We start from the raw sequence: 18685 nt of genomic DNA, 5'->3' as shown, positions 1-18685 counted from the left end.
ATCTTACCTTCTTGATGTTGGCGCCTCCCTTCCCGATGATGTTTTTATGGAACTGCTTGAAGATGGGGACCGAGATGGAGAAACTGTTCTCAATCTACGAGAGAAATGCAGCAGGGTCAATTCAGCTGGACAGGCACAATCAAGAAGTTCTCTCATGAACGGGTATCTCAGCCCTCCGCACAAAGCGATTATCCGATTGTTCGGATCAAGCTGCTCTCCGCAGGCGAGGGTCGCTGGTGTCGATCGGGCTCATTCACCGCTCCGAGTCGAACGAGCGCGGAAACAGCTGCTTGGGTTTGCGTGGATCGCTGTTCTCCGCAGAGTAAGAAAAAGCAGCGATCGTCACAAACCCGAGCCGCTGTTTCTGCACTCGTTTCACCAGGAATGACCCTCACCTGATTGTCAGTGACTGTCTCCCCCTCTCCCTCCCTGTGTGAGTCCAGGGCAGTCTCACCAGCTCAGCGATGCCTCTCTGCAGGTACTATCTCCCCCTCTCCCCCTCTCCCTCCCTGTGTGAGTCCAGGGCAGTCTCACCAGCTCAGCGATGCCTCTCTGCAGGTACTATCTCCCCCTCTCACCCTCTCCCTCCCTGTGTGAGTCCAGGGCAGTCTCACCAGCTCAGCGATGCCTCTCTGCAGGTACTTGACGCACTTCTCCACCTCGTTCTTGGGCCCGCGGAGCTGCACGATGTCGCTCTTCTGAGCCGGGTCAGGGAAGTTAATGATGACCTGGAAACAAAAAAAAACCAAGGTAACTAAAAACTTGGGGTCCCCGAGGGTCTCCCCAGGTAAAGGCACGGCCGCGTGGTGTGGTAATATGCTTTACTACACCTCTCTGTGCTTTACAATGCTTCCCTATGCTTTACCAGACCTCTCTGTGCTTTACAATGCTTCCCTATGCTTTACCAGACCTATCTGTGCTTTACAATGCTTCCCTATGCTTTACCAGACCTCTCTGTGCTTTACAATGCTTCCCTATGCTTTGCCATTCCTCTCTGTGCTTTACAATGCTTCACCATGTTTTCACTGTGCTGTACTCCACTTTGCTATGCTTCACTGAGCTGTAACGGCCGCTCCTCACCTCAGGGAACTTGTCCCGGACCTCCTTTATCTTTTCTCCCTTCTGTCCGATGATGGTGCGGTGAAAGCGCTGCTCGATTATGAGGTCCTTGGTGCGCTCGTTCTCCTGGGAACCAGCAGAGGAGCAATGAGAAACTGCAGGGACAGAATGAGAGCCGCACGCACGCACACACACATGCACACGCGCACACACACACACAGACAAAGACATACACACACACACACCCAGACAAAGACATACACACACTCACAGACACACATAGGCGCACACACACACACACACACACATAGACATAGACAAACACACACACACACACATAGACATAGACAAACACACACATAGACATAGACAAACACACACACACACACATAGACATAGACATACACACACTCACACACATAGGCACACAGACACCCATGCAGACAGAGAGAAAGTATAAACATGGGAAAAGCATGGGGGGAAAAACTGCAAAATCACAGTGTAAATTGACTGTGGTAAACTTATAACAAGGTTAAGTGAGAGGTTCACTGTTCATGTAAACCCCAGGCACACAGACACACTCCCGTACCATCCTGGCTGACAGCTCCAGCAGCTCCTTGCGTGCCAGCTGCACCCCCTGGAGCTCCCCCTCGATCCGAACCAAACTGCTCCTCTCCACGTCCTGTGGGACTCGCACACACACCTTGTACTGCTCCTTCATCCGGTTTACTGGGGACAGAGAGGAGCGAGAGGGGAGGGGGACAGGGGGGAGTGGGGAAAGGGAGGAGGTGAAGACAGAGGAGGGAGGCAGGGAGATGAGGAGAGGGGAGAGAGACAGGGGGAGTGGGGAAAGATAGTGGGAAAGTGGAAAGGGAGGTGAGGACAGAGGAGGGAGGCAGGGAGATGGGGAGAGGGGAATAGGAGAGGGAGGCAGGGAGATGAGAGGGGAGAGGGAGGCAGAGAGATGGGGCAGGGGGTGGTGAAGGAATTTAGAGCTGCTGTTTGATATGACTATCTAAGCTGACACTCCTGGCTCCTGATCATTTAAAACGATAACACTCTGTACTTCCAAGGGCAAACAGCTTCTCATCGCTGTTCCCTAAAACTCTCCTGAGGTTTTCAGCCCTTCCCCGTGGACCGCAGTGTCGCTCTGACTGTGAGCTCAGGACTCGCGTGAGTTTCTAACCCCCTGGTTTATTACCGCAGGTGATTTTCGTGAAGTCGTAAAAGTTTCAGCTTTACAGCAGAGCTGCAGGTCATCGTTCTTGGCTGTTGAACTCACTGTTGGCTCCGTTCTTTCCGATCAGGTGCCTGTGAAAGCGCTGGTCGATCCTCACTTCGGTGTAATCCATTCGGAGGAGCTGTGGGGGAAGAACACAAAAGGACAGTAAAGCTATCAAATACAGCTCTGGCCAAAGAGTTTTACATCGCCTAGAATTGTAGGAGTGAGACATAATTTAAAAACAAAACAATATGAACAGAATTTATTTGACATTGTGTAATCGAAGACACTACAAAATGATCTCGGGGGGGGGTGGGGGGGTGGGGGGGAGTCTATACCGGGAGCCATAATAGTAGTACAGTAGTATTTCATGTTAGATTTGCGAAATGTCACGTTAGCTTTTTCGTAGAAGTATAGATGAAAACTACAAAGCGGTGTGTAACTCAATATGTTAACGGAACATTATCCAGCAGGTTTCATTCGACTTTATGAAGCAAAATTAGTTAATTCTATATAGAGGGTAATGCGAAACTTTTGGCCAGAGCTGTAGATATTGCCATCACTTTGGAGGTCTCCTATTTAAAAAAAACCCCCAAAAAAACACACATACATATATATATAATCTGTCTTTCTCCAACGTTTCCTCGATCTTTGTAGCTCATTCTTTTAAGCCCTGGAATTAGTTTTATTCCTCTTGCTTCCCCATGATTTATTACGCTATGGGGAACCTTTATAAGGTAAGCTATAGTTATCAGGGATTGAGGGATGAGGGTTCAGTTAGGGGTACAGGGAGAGAACCAGGAGGGGTGAGTGAGGGGTACAGGGGTGAGGTCAGTGAGGGGTACAGGACAGGTGAGGGTACAGCAATATGTACAGGGAGTGGTACAGTATGGGGCGGGAGGGCACAGGGAGAGGGTACAGCAGCGCGTGTTCTAACCAGCTCCTTGATCATCTCCTGTATCAGTGCCTGGGCTTGCTCCACCTCCTCTGTGGGTCCCTCCAGCGTGATCTTCTCCTCTCCGTCAGTGAACTCGATGTGAACCTGCAACACAAACACAAACTCAGTGCTGTACTGGGGATCTGAGAGCCAGCTAATTCAATACAGTCTAGTATAGAGAACTCAGTGCTGTACTGGGGATCTGAGAGCCAGCTAATTCAATACAGTCTAGTGTAGAGAACTCAGTGCTGTACTGGGGATCTGAGAGCCAGCTAATTCAATACAGTCTAGTGTAGAGAACTCAGTGCTGTACTGGGGATCTGAGAGCCAGCTAATTCAATAGAGTCTAGTATAGAGAACTCAGTGCTGTACTGGGGATCTGAGAGCCAGCTAATTCAATACAGTCTAGTATAGAGAACTCAGTGCTGTACTGGAGATCTGAGAGTCTTATTTCCCTCCCTGCTGTGTGTGTGGGACTCACCTTGGGGAGTTGCTGGGTGATGTGCCCGATGTTCTGCCCTTTCTTCCCGATGATAAAGCGATGCAGCCAGGCTGGAGCCGTCACCTCAGACACCAGCACACTCTTAGCCTGGCAGAGAGAGAGAGAGAGAGAGAGAAAGAGAGAGAGAGATCAAACAGAGCGTGGAGGCCAGCCCTGCCTGAGCTCACCAGGGTCCACTGCAGCGCGATGAGGAGAGTAATTGATATTAGAAGCCAAGTCCCCCACTGCAACCTATCAGCAGCCACTACTCTTAGAATTTCACTGAGAGTGTAAATCTAACTCTAATCCTCCCTGTACCATCCCTGTACCCTCATTATACCCCTCCATGTATTCTCCCACCTCACTGTACCCCTCCCTGTACCCTGCCCACCTCCCTGTACCCTCACTGTACCCCTCCCTGTATGCTCACTGTACCCCTCCCTGTACCCTGCCCACCTCCCTGTACCCTCACTGTACCCCTCCCTGTATGCTCACTGTACCCTGCCCACCTCCCTGTACCCTCACTGTACCCCTCCCTGTATGCTCACTGTACCCCTCCCTGTACCCTGCCCACCTCCCTGTACCCTCACTGTACCCCTCCCTGTATGCTCACTGTACCCTGCCCACCTCCCTGTACCCTCACTGTACCCCTCCCTGTACCCTGCCCACCTCCCTGTACCCTCACTGTACCCCTCCCTGTACCCTGCCCACCTCACTGTACCCCTCCCTGTACCCTGCCCACCTCCCTGTACCCTCACTGTACCCCTCCCTGTACCCTCACTGTACCCCTCCCTGTACCCCTCACCCCTCCCTGTACCCTCTCAACTTGATTACAGGGAGCCACCGAATTCTTTAGAAACACACAACTGAACATTTCAGCCTCCCATGGTGCCCCCCCCCCCCCGGCTCCCCTACCTTGGCGTAGACCTGCGTGAGCGCGGGCCCCAGACTGTCGGGCTCCCCCCGCAGGATGATGGTCTCGGAGCCCGAGTCCAGGGGGGGCATCTCCACAGACACCCCCGTGGCATCCAGGATCTCCTGCAGCGTGGTGCCCTTCGGTCCGATGATGTACTTGTGCTGGGACTTCTTCACCTCCACCGAGATCGTGGTGGTCTTGCGCTTCTGAGGAGGAAGAGGAGGAAGAGGAGGGAGGGGGGATAAGAGCCGCTCTCGTCAAAACTTTCGTAGTTTCTTATTATTAACCTGTTACGTGCCAAATACATATTTTTGAGCACAAGTTGTGCTTATGTCAGAACTGAGGTCAATTACCAATGTAACTGTCTAATGTGTAATTCATTATAATTACCAATGTAATTGTGTAATGTGTAATTAATTGGGGCAGCAGTGTGGCGTAGTGGTTAGGGCTCTGGACTCTTGACCGGAGGGTCGTGGGTTCAATCCCAGGTGGGGGGACACTGCTGCTGTACCCTTGAGCAAGGTACTTTACCTAGATTGCTCCAGTAAAAACCCAACTGTATAAATGGGTAATTGTATGTAAAAATAATGTGATATCTTATAACAATTGTAAGTCGCCCTGGATAAGGGCGTCTGCTAAGAAATAAATAATAATAATTATAATTACCATGTTGTGTTTTACACAGAGCACGTTCTCGGATTTTCAGTCACTTTCAGTGACTCCCCTGTTTGTTTGAATAATCGTTCTCTAGTATGTTTGTGTGTTTGTATCTGTGATCACTGCTGGGTAGAATAAACAGAGTCCACATGTTCGTGTGTGCAGCTATTTCTGTTAATTTTTTAGTGTCATTATAAATACCATTACTGCAGCGCCATTGTAAATACCATTGCAATTGAACGCAATTGTGTTGTAACTGCCATGGCACCTTGTCTTCGTAGATGGCGTGGATGCGTGCCAGGGCCTGTGCCACGGGCTCCTTCTCCCCGGTGATGATGATCTCGTCCTTGAAGACGCTAGGGGGCGGGATGTTGATGCGCGCGCCCGTCTCCTGGCACAGCTCCTGCACCTGCTTGTTGTACGCGCCCGCGATGAAGGGGTGGAAGGCCTTCTCCAGGCTCACGCGCTCCACCGCCCGCTTGTCCTGCAGGGGGAGACAGAGAGAGTGAGCGGGGGTGGGGAGACAGGGCTGCAGAACAGATGCAGGCAATGTGCGCCGAAGGATCTGGTTGGGACTTGAAAATATTCTCCTAGCTATCTTTTGGGAGTAGGGTGCAGGGTGTAGGGGGCAGGGAGTAGGGGGCAGGGTGGCAGGGTGCAGATGTCTATACCTGCTCTGCTGAGATGAGCAGGACCTCGTGCTGGGCTTGCTCAATGCAGAGGGAGTGTAGGGTGTAGGGTGCAGGGTGCAGGGTGGCAGGGTGCAGATGTCTATACCTGCTCTGCTGAGATGAGCAGGACCTCGTGCCTGGCCTTCTCGATGCAGAGGGAGTGTAGGATGTAGGGGGCAGGGTGCAGGGTGCAGATGTCTATACCTGCTCTGCTGAGATGAGCAGGACCTCGTGCCTGGCCTTCTCGATGCAGAGGGAGTGTAGGGTGTAGGGGGCAGGGTGCAGGGTGGCAGGGTGCAGATGTCTATACCTGCTCTGCTGAGATGAGCAGGACCTCGTGCCTGGCCTTCTCGATGCAGAGGGAGTGTAGGATGTAGGGGGCAGGGTGCAGGGTGCAGATGTCTATACCTGCTCTGCTGAGATGAGCAGGACCTCGTGCTGGGCTTGCTCAATGCAGAGGGAGTGTAGGGTGTAGGGTGCAGGGTGCAGGGTGGCAGGGTGCAGATGTCTATACCTGCTCTGCTGAGATGAGCAGGACCTCGTGCCTGGCCTTCTCGATGCAGAGGGAGTGTAGGATGTAGGGGGCAGGGTGCAGGGTGCAGATGTCTATACCTGCTCTGCTGAGATGAGCAGGACCTCGTGCCTGGCCTTCTCGATGCCCTCCTTGGTGCCGGTGATCTTGATCTGGGTGCTGGGGTCCTCAGGGCGCGGGATGTTGATCTTGGTGGCTGTCTTGAGCTCCAGCTCCTGCAGCTTCTCCCCGTTCTTGCCGATCACAAAGCGATGGTGCTCCTTGGGGATGCCGACAGTGGCCGAGGCCTGTGGGGACACACGGGAGCGCTGAGAGGCTGGTACGCATGCACGAGTCGGGCAACAACCTTTTTTATGATCGGCGTGGCCTTTGTTTCGAGAGCCCCCCTTGAACGGTTTAATTATCGCCACCCTAGAGCTTTTGAATGATTGATTATTGACTATGATTGGGAAGATGGGACTTCTAACTGCAGATTGGGATCCTTGAGAGGCAAGGCTCTATAGAAGTTTAAACTGTATTGTATTGTACTTCCTGTCCAATATACACCCACCCCTCGTTATATCGCCCCTCGCTATCCTGCGGATTCGGATATATCGCAGCCCTGGAGTTGGCTCCCCATTTTTACTGTCTAACTGCGTGTGCCTAAGCTTTTGTTTTGTACTGCACATCACAAAGAACAACACACAAAACCATTAAAAACAAAGCATTAATATCGTGCTGTTATCATATACACACGTATAGCGCAATAAGACAAAGTACTTTGCCTTATTGTGCTATACAGATTAAATAACAAGTGTTATTTAATCTGTAGTATTTTGTATTTAATTATATCCTGATGTAAATATCACTGACACTTATCTGCTCCGTTATTGAATCGTATTTTGTCATATACTTGTATTTGCTAGAACCGAAGTCATTGTATTTATCTTGCTCTTAATTGTATTAATACTTGTACTGTGATTCTTGAAATGTATTTTTGTTTACGACTGTAAGTCACCCTGGATAAGGGCGTCTGCTAAGAAATAAATAATAATAATAATAATAATAATAATAATAATAATAATAATAATAATAATAATAATAAATATCTCCTTGCTGAAGCGGTTTTTATTTTAGCCAGCGAGGTGTTCACGTGAGGCAGCAATGCACCAGCTAAAGTCACAAGGCAGTGACGTCAACTCCCTAGCAACAAGCCTCCTGTGTTGGGAATGGATTCTTTCAATGCAGCGGGTTTGTGCATTTGAGAAAGGAGAGGAAGACTCATGAAATGAACTGGAGACTGAAGTTACTTGAGTCTGGAGCCGAGCGACGATCTCCTTGCGCGCCTTCATCACGGAGTCCAGTTTTCCCGTCACCATGATGGACAGGCCCTGGTCCTTGGCCAGAGACAGCTCAATGTGGGCCTCCGTCCTCTGCATGATGTCCAGGCACAGCTTGGCCTCCTCCCCCTCTCCAAACTGGCTGTTGTCCTTGTACCTGCGCTCTTCCAGAGGGACGTGAAACACCTGCAGAGAGAGAAGGGAGGGGGTGAGACAAGCACAGAGGGGAGGAGAGAGACCGAGAGAGGAGGGAGGGAAGGAAAAAGGGAAAACAGAAAGGAAGGAAAGAAAAACAGAGAGCGAGAGAAAGAAGGGAAGGAATTAAAGAAAGAGGGAAAGGGAAACAAACCACTACAGAACAGGTGGGAAAGAGAGGGATGGAAGAAGGACAGAGAAGAAGCAAGGAAGGAGAGAAAAAAGAATGAAAGAAAAATAGAAAGGAAGGAAAGAAAAGAAAATGGATAGAGTAAGAAAAACAGAGAGAAAGGGCGAGAATGAAGGGAAGAGGAAAGGGAAGGCAGGAATAGAAGAAAAAGCCTCCTCTTTTTTCTTTGTTTACAGACTCTAAGGCTCTCAGCTTGATCAACATTTCGAAACAGATGCACATCCCGTCTGACACGAGGACTGACCCCATCTCGTTGGGAGTTTCTGCAGGACCGGCGGAACCCTACCTGGGTGATGACGGAGGATTTGATTGGCCGGATCTTGCTCCACGCACCCCCCGACTCGCTGGATGTCTCCCCCGGAGCCCCCTTCTCCGGCAGGGGAGGGAAAGCCTCCAGGTAGGTGGGGATGTAAGCTTCGTCCACGGGAACTCCATCTGCCAGGGCAAAGCAAAGCACACCACACTGGAGAAACACACCCAGCTCACCAGAGCTGCACAGGGAGGCTAGGGGGACCAGCGGCTAGAGATACCAGGAGGTTCAAATCCCCGGCCCAGCCACCGACTCCCTGTGTGTGACCCTGAGTCGCTTAACCTCCTTGCTCTGGGTCACACACACAGTGAGTCAGTGGCTGAGCCGGGGTTTTGAACTGGGAACCTCCTGGTAACAAGCCCTGAAACCTATAGTCTCCTGAAACCAAGTTCCAAGCCGCACAGTTACCTGCCATCTCCTCATCCTTCAGGCCGCTGCGATGCTCGGCAAAGCTCTCCGCGGTCAAGACAGCCACAGAGCTCATGGTTTCAAACTCAGGGTTATTCCGCTATTCCACTGCGAAAACAGGAGCGTCATGGTTATTGTAACGTCGTCTGTGACTAGAAAACTCTCAATCGTGCCAGTTAAGCTGAGGGAACACGGAGCCCCTGTGCGGCTTGGAACTTGGTTTCAGTAGACTAGCTTTCAGGCCACAGCAAACCTCAGACTAGGTCTCCTGGAACCAGGTTTCAAGCCGCTGCTCCTGAAAAAGTGGCTTTGTGTTCCCTCAGCTTTAGAAACACTAAAATAAACCTAATTAGTAATGAAGCTCTTATTAAACCTGGAATGGAGGAAACTGCTACGCAATCGGAGTCTGTCTTTCATCCTTGCACGCACCTGCAAAATGGTCAAATGCCAGAGAAGTCCGTCCTGAACGAAGCTACCGATGGCGCTTCAGTGTGGATCTGTGTTTTTTGGCGCTGTGGAGGAAACGAAACAGAAACGTGTTAGGTAGAAAACGCACACACCACACACACGCACACACACGCACGCACACACACACTCACTTCTATAACAGTCGAGTCTTACTGCTGCCACACCCCACAATCATGTTTTTTTTTCCCCCAGTTCAGCAGAACTCCTCGGCTCGCAGCGCATTCGTCTGTGAATGTAAATCCTTTTGTTTATCCTATGCTCGTATTATTTTATTCCATAATGCTAATTTGCCTTTCAGCTTCAAAACAGCCTGCATTTCCAATTCTGAATGTACATCACTATCACTTACAGGAGTGCCCAGGCAATGCTAATTGGGACTGACAGACAGACAGACAGACAGACAGACAGATACCATCTTTTTTTTTTTTCCCATAACAGGGAAGGGAAGCGTTCAGTGCCAGCCAGTGAGAACGCGGTTTTGCCCGATTGTTTTTCTTTATTGTACAACAAGTTACAAATTTAAATGCCTCCTTCACGCCCGGCTGGCAATGAAACAAACAACACAGCAGCTTTTTATAACCCTCTCCTGGGTGCTTCTGTGAGCTGAGAGACCCGGGCAGTGTGCTGCTAATTACACTGGGTTTGCAGCACCAGGGTAATAAGCACCATTCACGCCTCGCCAGACACAGGAGAAAACGCCAGCACGCCATCCAGGCAGACGGGTGTGCTGCAGAGTCGAGGGACTGTGACATTATCAACAGTCGCTTGCCGTCTAAAAAAATAAAACCCAACAGTTCTGAAAATCACTTTGTGTTAGTCGTGACTTTTTTCCCCCACTTAAGTTAGACTTTTTTAGGCTTGTTGGCTTTTTAAACCAAAGCTAGGGCACGGTAGAAAAGGGGACTGACTTAAAAGTCATTCTCTGACGGCCAGTTTAATTGCACTTCACACATTTCTCTGTGGACGGCTATAGAAAGAGAGAGGCTCACCCCAGCGGCAGTGGTTTTAGACACACATTTAGCGATAATCCTTTCCAGTGTGATAAACAATCAAGAACTACTCATTGTATCCCAATAATTAGTGCTCTGAACCCAGTCTGCTCAACCTCGCCTCGTTCCCAGTATCAAACTGGGGCCGGTTCCATCTGCAGTCCTCCAATCCAGTCTGCAACCCTGCAGTACGGAAAAGTCTTTGTATTCCCTAACCTCTGATATTCCCCTGAGAGTATATTCACAGCCCTCCACATTTTTTTAATTTGAAAACCTTCCTCTCTCTCGCGTCCTTTTCGTTGGACGCTCGTCAGGTGACTTCCAGAGTCAGGGTGGACAGATCGAGTTCCGCCAGCCCGAGACAGAGAGACTGACAGGCAGGCAGGCAGAGTCCCAATCGAAACTGATCTCAAATCCTCAAACCCGCTGCTCAAATCCATTCCCAGTGGCGGATGAAAACGTAGTATTATTGTTAAATAAAATCAAGGAGCCAATGCGATTTCATGAACGACCACTAGGGCGGTGTGCCACTGTGGCAACATAGCAATGCTAATTGGGGCAGACAGACAGACAGACAGACAGAGTCCCAGTTGAAACTGATCTCAGCTCTCCTCCAGAAGGAAATGACCGAGTCTGATTTCAAACTGCTTTCAGATAAACGGCCTTCAATAAAAGAACTTTTTTTTTTTTTTTTTTTGGAACCAGAACTTGTTGGCATGCCACTTTGTTTACAACACAAAAAAATGTTGCGACCGCAGTCTCGTTTTCAAACACTCCCACCCACCCTCCCACCCTCCCACCCCCACACACACCCACACACCCACACACACCCACACACTCTCTCACACTCACACACACACACACACACTCTCACACTCACACAGAGCACAGCAAACCACACCAACGCCCCAGAGAGCTCTCCTGGTCCGCACAAGTATTCAGCTCCCAACCTCTCCTAATTGCTCTGTGTGTGTGTGTGTGCACATGTGCGTGTGGGTGTGTGTGTGTGTGTGTGTACGTGTCAGAACTAACAGGCTCCTCTGGGCTGACAGCTGAGCCTCTCTTATCTGTGAGCTGCTTTTCTTCTGCTCTCCAGGCTGCCAGCGTGTTAATGTCTGTCTGAACCTGCCATTGCTGGGGAGGACAGCTTGAGTCATGCAAGAAGCAATCCGATTCGATTCAAAGCGTGCAGCTCTTTGTATTGCTGCACAGCGCTGCTCCACCAAACTCTGCACAGCCCGTATATACAGGATCACCAGGGCAAATCTGCACTGGATTTTTATACAATGCATTTACTACAGTTTCACATGCTTTGCCATATTTTTTTTTAAATATGCTTTACCAGACCTCTCTGTGCTTTACAATGCTTCCCTATGCTTTACCAGACCTCTCTGTGCTTTACAATGTTTCCCTATGCTTTACCAGACCTCTCTGTGCTTTACAATGCTTCCCTATGCTTTACCAGACATCTCTGTGATTTACAATGCTTCCCTGTGCTTTACCACACCTCTCTGTGCTTTACAATGCTTCTCTATGCTTTACCACACCTCTCTGTGCTTTACAATGCTTCCCTGTGCTTTACCACACCTCTCTGTGATTTACAATGCTTCCCTGTGCTTTACCACACCTCTCTGTGCTTTACAATGCTTCCCTATGCTTTACCAAACCTCTCTGTGCTTTACAATGCTTCCCTATGCTTTACCAGACCTCTGTGTGCTTTACAATGCTTCCCTATGCTTTACCAGACCTCTCTGTGATTTACAATGCTTCCCTGTGCTTTACCAGACCCCTGTGTGCTTTACAATGCTTTCCTATGCTTTACCAGACCTCTCTGTGCTTTACAATGCTTTCCTATGCTTTACCAGACCTCTCTGTGCTTTACAATGCTTCCCTATGCTTTACCAGACCTCTCTGTGCTTTACAATGCTTCCCTATGCTTTACCCTGAGATGAAATCTGTCTGGATTCTGGGCTGGAGGAGAGCTTTGTCATGCAGCGATGCAATCAGAAAAACAACATCAAAATCCTTTTACAGCAGATCTGAACTGAATCTCACCTCACGAACACACTACTGTGAAACCACCCAGGAGACATACTGGAGGAGAGGGAGAGAGAGAGACTGTAGAGGAAAAGAGAGCAGGGAGAGACAAGAAAACAGAGAGGGAGGACAAACAGAGGAGAGAGGGGGAGAGCAAGGAGAGGCAGAGAAGAAAATAGAGAGGAAAAAAGAGGGGGAGACAGAGAAGAAAATAGAAAGAGGGAGGAAAAAGAGGAGAGAGGCAGAGAGAGTGGAGAAAATAGAGGGGGGGAGGAGACACAGGAGAGGAGAGAGAAAAAGAAAACAGCGTACTGGGGATCTGAGAGCCAGCTAATTCAATACAGTCTAGTATAGAGAACTCAGTGCTGTACTGGGGATCTGAGAGCCAGCTAATTCAATACAGTCTAGTATAGAGAACTCAGTGCTGTACTGGGGATCTGAGAGCCAGCTAATTCAATACAGTCTAGTATAGAGAACTCAGTGCTGTACTGGGGATCTGAGAGCCAGCTAATTCAATACAGTCTAGTGTAGAGAACTCAGTGCTGTACTGGGGATCTGAGAGCCAGCTAATTCAATACAGTCTAGTGTAGAGAACTCAGTGCTGTACTGGGGATCTGAGAGCCAGCTAATTCAATACAGTCTAGTATAGAGAACTCAGTGCTGTACTGGGGATCTGAGAGCCAGCTAATTCAATACAGTCTAGTGTAGAGAACTCAGTGCTGTACTGGGGATCTGAGAGCCAGCTAATTCAATACAGTCTAGTATAGAGAACTCAGTGCTGTACTGGGGATCTGAGAGCCAGCTAATTTAATACAGTCTAGTATAGAGAACTCCGTGCTGTACTGGGGATCTGAGAGCCAGCTAATTCAATACAGTCTAGTATAGAGAACTCAGTGCTGTACTGGGGATCTGAGAGCCAGCTAATTCAATACAGTCTAGTATAGAGAACTCAGTGCTGTACTGGGGATCTGAGAGCCAGCTAATTCAATACAGTCTAGTATAGAGAACTCAGTGCTGTACTGGGGATCTGAGAGCCAGCTAATTCAATACAGTCTAGTATAGAGAACTCAGTGCTGTACTGGGGATCTGAGAGCCAGCTAATTCAATACAGTCTAGTATAGAGAACTCAGTGCTGTACTGGGGATCTGAGAGTCAGCTAATTCAATACAGTCTAGTGTAGAGAACTCAGTGCTGTACTGGGGATCTGAGAGCCAGCTAATTCAATACAGTCTAGTGTAGAGAACTCAGTGCTGTACTGGGGATCTGAGAGTCAGCTAATTCAATACAGTCTAGTGTAGAGAACTCAGTGCTGTACTGGGGATCTGAGAGCCAGCTAATTCAATACAGTCTAGTGTAGAGAACTCAGTGCTGTACTGGGGATCTGAGAGCCAGCTAATTCAATACAGTCTAGTATAGAGAACTCAGTGCTGTACTGGGGATCTGAGAGCCAGCTAATTCAATACAGTCTAGTATAGAGAACTCAGTGCTGTACTGGGGATCTGAGAGCCAGCTAATTCAATACAGTCTAGTATAGAGAACTCAGTGCTGTACTGGGGATCTGAGAGCCAGCTAATTCAATACAGTCTAGTATAGAGAACTCAGTGCTGTACTGGGGCTCTGAGAGCCAGCTAATTCAATACAGTCTAGTGTAGAGAACTCAGTGCTGTACTGGAGATCTGAGAGCCAGCTAATTCAATACAACACAAATGGAAATACAGTAAGATAATAATAATAATAATAATAATAATAATAATAATAATAATCTTTATTTGTATATAGAGCCTTTCATGGTGGACCACCATCACAAAGAGCTTTACAAGATACAGAGACTAGGGTGTGTGAACTATGCATCAGCTGCAGAGTCACTTACAACTACGTCTCACCCGAAAGACGGAGCACAAGGAGGTGAAGTGACTCGCTCAGGGTCACACAATGAGTCAGTGGCTGAGGTGGGATTTGAACCGGGGACCTCCTGGTTACAAGCCTGTTTCTTTAACCACTGGACCACACAGCCTCATAAGAGTCTCCATCCCTGCTTCATCCTTATAAATAGACTGGAAATATAAGGTGGACATTATATCGAATTGATAACCAATGATGTTGAATTTGTCGGTGGCTATTGTAGAGGGCAGTGCTAGTTTTAATACGGGTATGAAAGTGTGTGCCCCTATTAAGACTATAGTGGGATAACATAAACAAACTGTACACTCAACCAGGCCTGCTTTATCATATAGTAGAACGGTAGTTAGATTGTAGTTAATAGACACAAACTGTCCTGGATTATATTACAGTAATCAGCTGTCTCCCCCATACCCACCCTCTCCACCTCCATAACTTCCATCATTTTTATTAAGCTTTGGTAGCGGTTAAAATGTAAGCAGACAGTAGAAGCGCTTTCCTGGTTAAAAAATGATACAGTTCGGCGCATACGACGAGAATATATCAATTGTAATACCTTATAACACAACCTGTCGTGTCTCACAAGAATATCGTAATAATAATAATAATAATAATAATAATAATAATAATAATAATAATAATGTCCACAAAGAAAGAATCGTGCTGCACTGTACATAACAAATTAAATAACACAGACTCTTGTGGTAACCGTTGAATATTCAGGGTGGAAAAAAACAATATTTTATCGAATTGTTTCAATTATTAGATATACTGTGCTACTGCATTTCAACGATTAAACCCACATTACATATCTATATTATAAAAATAATAATACATAACGTATCAAAACCGTTAGATTCAATTTAGCATCAGCATTATGTACTGAGATTATATATATATAATATTACTGCATTATCCAACTACTATAAAACAAATATGATAAGCAATCAAAAAAAATGCATTTATAAAACGTGCATTAATATAATTTGTGGGCATCCTTTTGAGGCCCGAGACAGTTATCATTACTTATAACACCGTTTCTACCTAACTGGGATTTCAAAAGACTCGTCTACAAGAAATTGAACAATTAGCTTAACTAGACAGCCTGGGAGGGGAAAAAGCGACCAAACCCCGTTGCTGATAACAAAAAAGAAAATAAAACGCGCCTCTATATATATATTATAATCCTCTCACCTGCTTCCGACTCCTGAATCCGAAATAATAAAAACACAGCGCGCTCCCGTCAGCGGAGGGACTCCACGCACGGCACGTCACAAGGACACACCACTGCCTCGCCGCCGGAAAAGCCGCAGTATCCTGCCGCGGGCAGCAGCATTCATAAGGTTAAGTAGTCCGCGTGTTTATCACGGAGTCATTATTCTTTTGCTGGAGTTATTGATTAGAATTTTTTTTTTTTTTTTTTCACGTGATATATGCCCGAGTTTGTGAATTTTAAACTGGAACCTGTTCAGCACTACGCATTGCAGTTTAGATTTTGAAGGCTAAAAATGAATTATTATTATTATTATTATTATTATTATAATAATAATAATAATAATAATAATAATAATAATAATAATAATAATAATAATAATAATAATAATAATAATAATAATAATGCTTAATCATTCAGGCATGGAAATACATCTGAGCACAGGGCAGCAGTGTGGAGTAGTGGTCAAGGCTCTGGACTCTTGACCGGAGGGTCGTGGGTTCAATCCCAGGTGGGGGGGGGGCACTGCTGCTGTACCCTTAAGCAACGTACTTTACCTAGATTGCTCCAGTAAAAACCCAACTGTATAAATGGGTAATTGTATGTAAAAATAATGTGATATCTTGTAACAATTTTAAGTCGCCCTGGATAAGGGCGTCTGCTAAGAAATAAATAATAATAAGACTCATTTTCCATAATTTCCAGGTTTTAATACAAGCTTGATCAAAGCGTGTAGGTACAAAGCTCTCAGGTGAGTCTTATTAAATCCAACGTAAAACCAGCAGTGGATCAAACTGCTATGCGACGGGAGTCTTATTTGCATTCCTGTAATTAATTATACTTAAATACAGTCAGTGTGGGTGTGACCTTTGTATTTCTATAAAACCCGCATGTTAATAGGGATTATAGCGGCACGGTGACGTCAACGGCAGACAGGCAGGCAGCGGTGGTGGACGGAACTACTTCGTCAATTTAAACCCTGTATACATTATAAAATGTATTCCCGACATTTGAGATTTATAGACACTGCATCGACAGCACAGCCCCGTTTGGTGCTACAATAATAAATGCATTCATAAACACACATTAGGCTTATGAAATATAATATTAATAAAGCGAGGCGGTCAATGAAGGAACATTTGATATACGTTTAATTGAGACAGCATTATCACGCCACGCTTTGCCCCCGTGTATATCATATTACTTGATTAATTAATCAAGCACACCGGGGCTGAAGCAGACAAATGATAAACGTTTTTTGTTTTTTTTCTTTGTCAACAGTGCCATATGATCAAATAAAATTTGTCAGCCTTCGACTTCTGACGTAAGTGTGTATGACGTCATTCGCATGATTAAAAGGAGCCCCTTTTGTTTGGGATACTCCGGGCGCGCATGCTCCGTAGTAAATTAACTTTTTTTTTTTTTATTCCTCGTCTTTTTCATTATGATATCTTCGTGTCAGTACTAGAAAACGGACGCTAGATGGCAGCAAATGCACTGTAATGTTGACACACAAGTATAATTTTAATGATCAAGTTCCCTTTTACTCTAAATAAAATGTTGGGGGGTTCGTTCTTCCATACTGCCCATTATTGCAATCATCTGTTATTCTTTAACCATTTCCTGCATGGCGACCTCATATGGGGACCGATATATAAAAAAAACATTTTCTAGTTTTATATATGTGGGGACATGAGGAAGACTAGCAAGCACATGCATGATCACTTCATAGGAAGAAACTAATTTCTCCTCGTATATTATTATTATTATTATTATTATTATTATTAGTAGTAGTATTATTATTATTAGTATTATTATTAGTATTATTATTATTATTATTATTATTATTATTATTAATTTCTTAGCAGACGCTCTTATCCAGGACGACTTACAGTCGTAAACAAAAAAAAAACCAAAACATTTCAAGCAATGAGAGGAAAAAAAGAGAATATATATGTATGACATTTGTTTTCTAATACACGCTTTTACATCATAGCTGCTGCTGAACACCGAAAGCGTATAAATGAGTGAAGATTGTAATTATTATATTATATATATATATATATATGGCGATAGATGAATATGTATTGAAGAAAGGCCTTTGATCGGGGGCGCTATATCACTCGGCACGTTTCGACTCAAACGCAGCTAACTTGTCACGCTTCCCTCCACATAACGAAGTGTATGTTCCTCGTGTCATTAACCACAGCTAGAGGAAGCGCCCAGATAACCTGACTGCGTGTCAGTGTATGAATTACTTCAAATCCGTAAGAGTTATTATTATTATTATTATTATTATTATTATTATTATTATTATTTATTTCTTAGCAGACGCCCTTATCCAGGGCGACTTACAATCGTAAGCAAATACATTTCAAGTGTTACAATACAAGTAATACAAGTAATACAATGCAAAAGTTAACATGCAAAAGACAACAAACCAGCGCCTGCATGTTAAAACATCCCCCGTGTCTCAGCATGGTGTGTGCTCCACGCGAGACGCGTCACGGCATAATTTGTCTTTTTTTAAATTATTATTATAACACACGTTAAATATTTTTTTTTGACGGCAACTTCCTTATTAAAATGACGCAGCGCCTCCCAGAAAAATGCTCTGAGGGAGTATCACAATTTATTACAACCCCCGCCTTACATTTTGACTTGGGACGTGACGGGTAATAGCCCAACACAGCATACATACCCCACCCCACCCCACCCCACCCCACCCCAACTCTCTCTCTCTCTCTCTCTCTCTCTCTCTCTCTCTCTCTCTCTCTCTCTCTCTTCTCTCTCTCTCTCTCTCTCTCTCTCTCCCCCTCCCCCTCTCCGCTCCGCTCCGCCCAGCCAGAGCTCGGAGAACAACGTTAAAAAAAACACTCACACACACACAAGCACATGCACACGCACACGCACACGCACAGAAGCGACACAGCTGTAGCACCGAGATACTGCCGTTCATTCGCCGTGGGCTATGCAGCCCTTAACCGAACCGCCAGCCTCTCGAGTCTCGTCGCTCCTTCAGAAACAAAAGAGAGTCTCACCGTGTGGAGCGCGTGTCTCTCTCTCTCCACCTCGCCGTCTACGACTAGCAGCAGAGCAGCGTTTCATTAAGAAACCGGGCGTCTCCGTTCTTGAATCTGTCATGCATATTACAATATAGTACATTATTATTAGTAGAAGTC

General features: G+C 46.5%; 1 protein-coding gene across 3 annotated transcripts in view; it reads right to left on the bottom strand.

Moving 5' to 3' along the window:
- Positions 1-18683, bottom strand: part of LOC117967948 (vigilin-like) — a 32603-nt gene extending 13920 nt beyond the window's left edge. Inside the window, exons 1-15 of one of the 3 annotated variants that reach the window (XM_059014546.1) lie at positions 18545-18683; positions 9327-9409; positions 8898-9005; positions 8466-8614; positions 7765-7980; positions 6556-6762; positions 5541-5756; positions 4615-4821; positions 3700-3807; positions 3219-3323; positions 2342-2420; positions 1649-1788; positions 1081-1185; positions 615-728; positions 8-94 (exon numbers count right to left, since the gene is read on the bottom strand). In XM_059014546.1, the coding sequence (XP_058870529.1) occupies positions 8-94; positions 615-728; positions 1081-1185; positions 1649-1788; positions 2342-2420; positions 3219-3323; positions 3700-3807; positions 4615-4821; positions 5541-5756; positions 6556-6762; positions 7765-7980; positions 8466-8614; positions 8898-8973 (1809 nt within the window). In that variant the 5' untranslated portion in view covers positions 8974-9005; positions 9327-9409; positions 18545-18683. Of the gene's footprint in view, positions 1-7; positions 95-614; positions 729-1080; positions 1186-1648; positions 1789-2341; positions 2421-3218; positions 3324-3699; positions 3808-4614; positions 4822-5540; positions 5757-6555; positions 6763-7764; positions 7981-8465; positions 8615-8897; positions 9006-9326; positions 9410-15484; positions 15630-18544 lie in introns of those variants that run through there. The other 2 variants (XM_059014545.1, XM_059014547.1) reach the window with 2 other exon arrangements.
- Positions 18684-18685: the final 2 nt, after the last annotated feature.

The sequence above is a fragment of the Acipenser ruthenus genome, chromosome 48 (genome assembly GCF_902713425.1).
Source record: "Acipenser ruthenus chromosome 48, fAciRut3.2 maternal haplotype, whole genome shotgun sequence".
NCBI lineage: Eukaryota > Metazoa > Chordata > Actinopteri > Acipenseriformes > Acipenseridae > Acipenser > Acipenser ruthenus.
The sequence above is the reverse complement of the archived record's forward strand: the minus strand, read 5'-3'. Positions and strand labels throughout refer to the sequence as shown.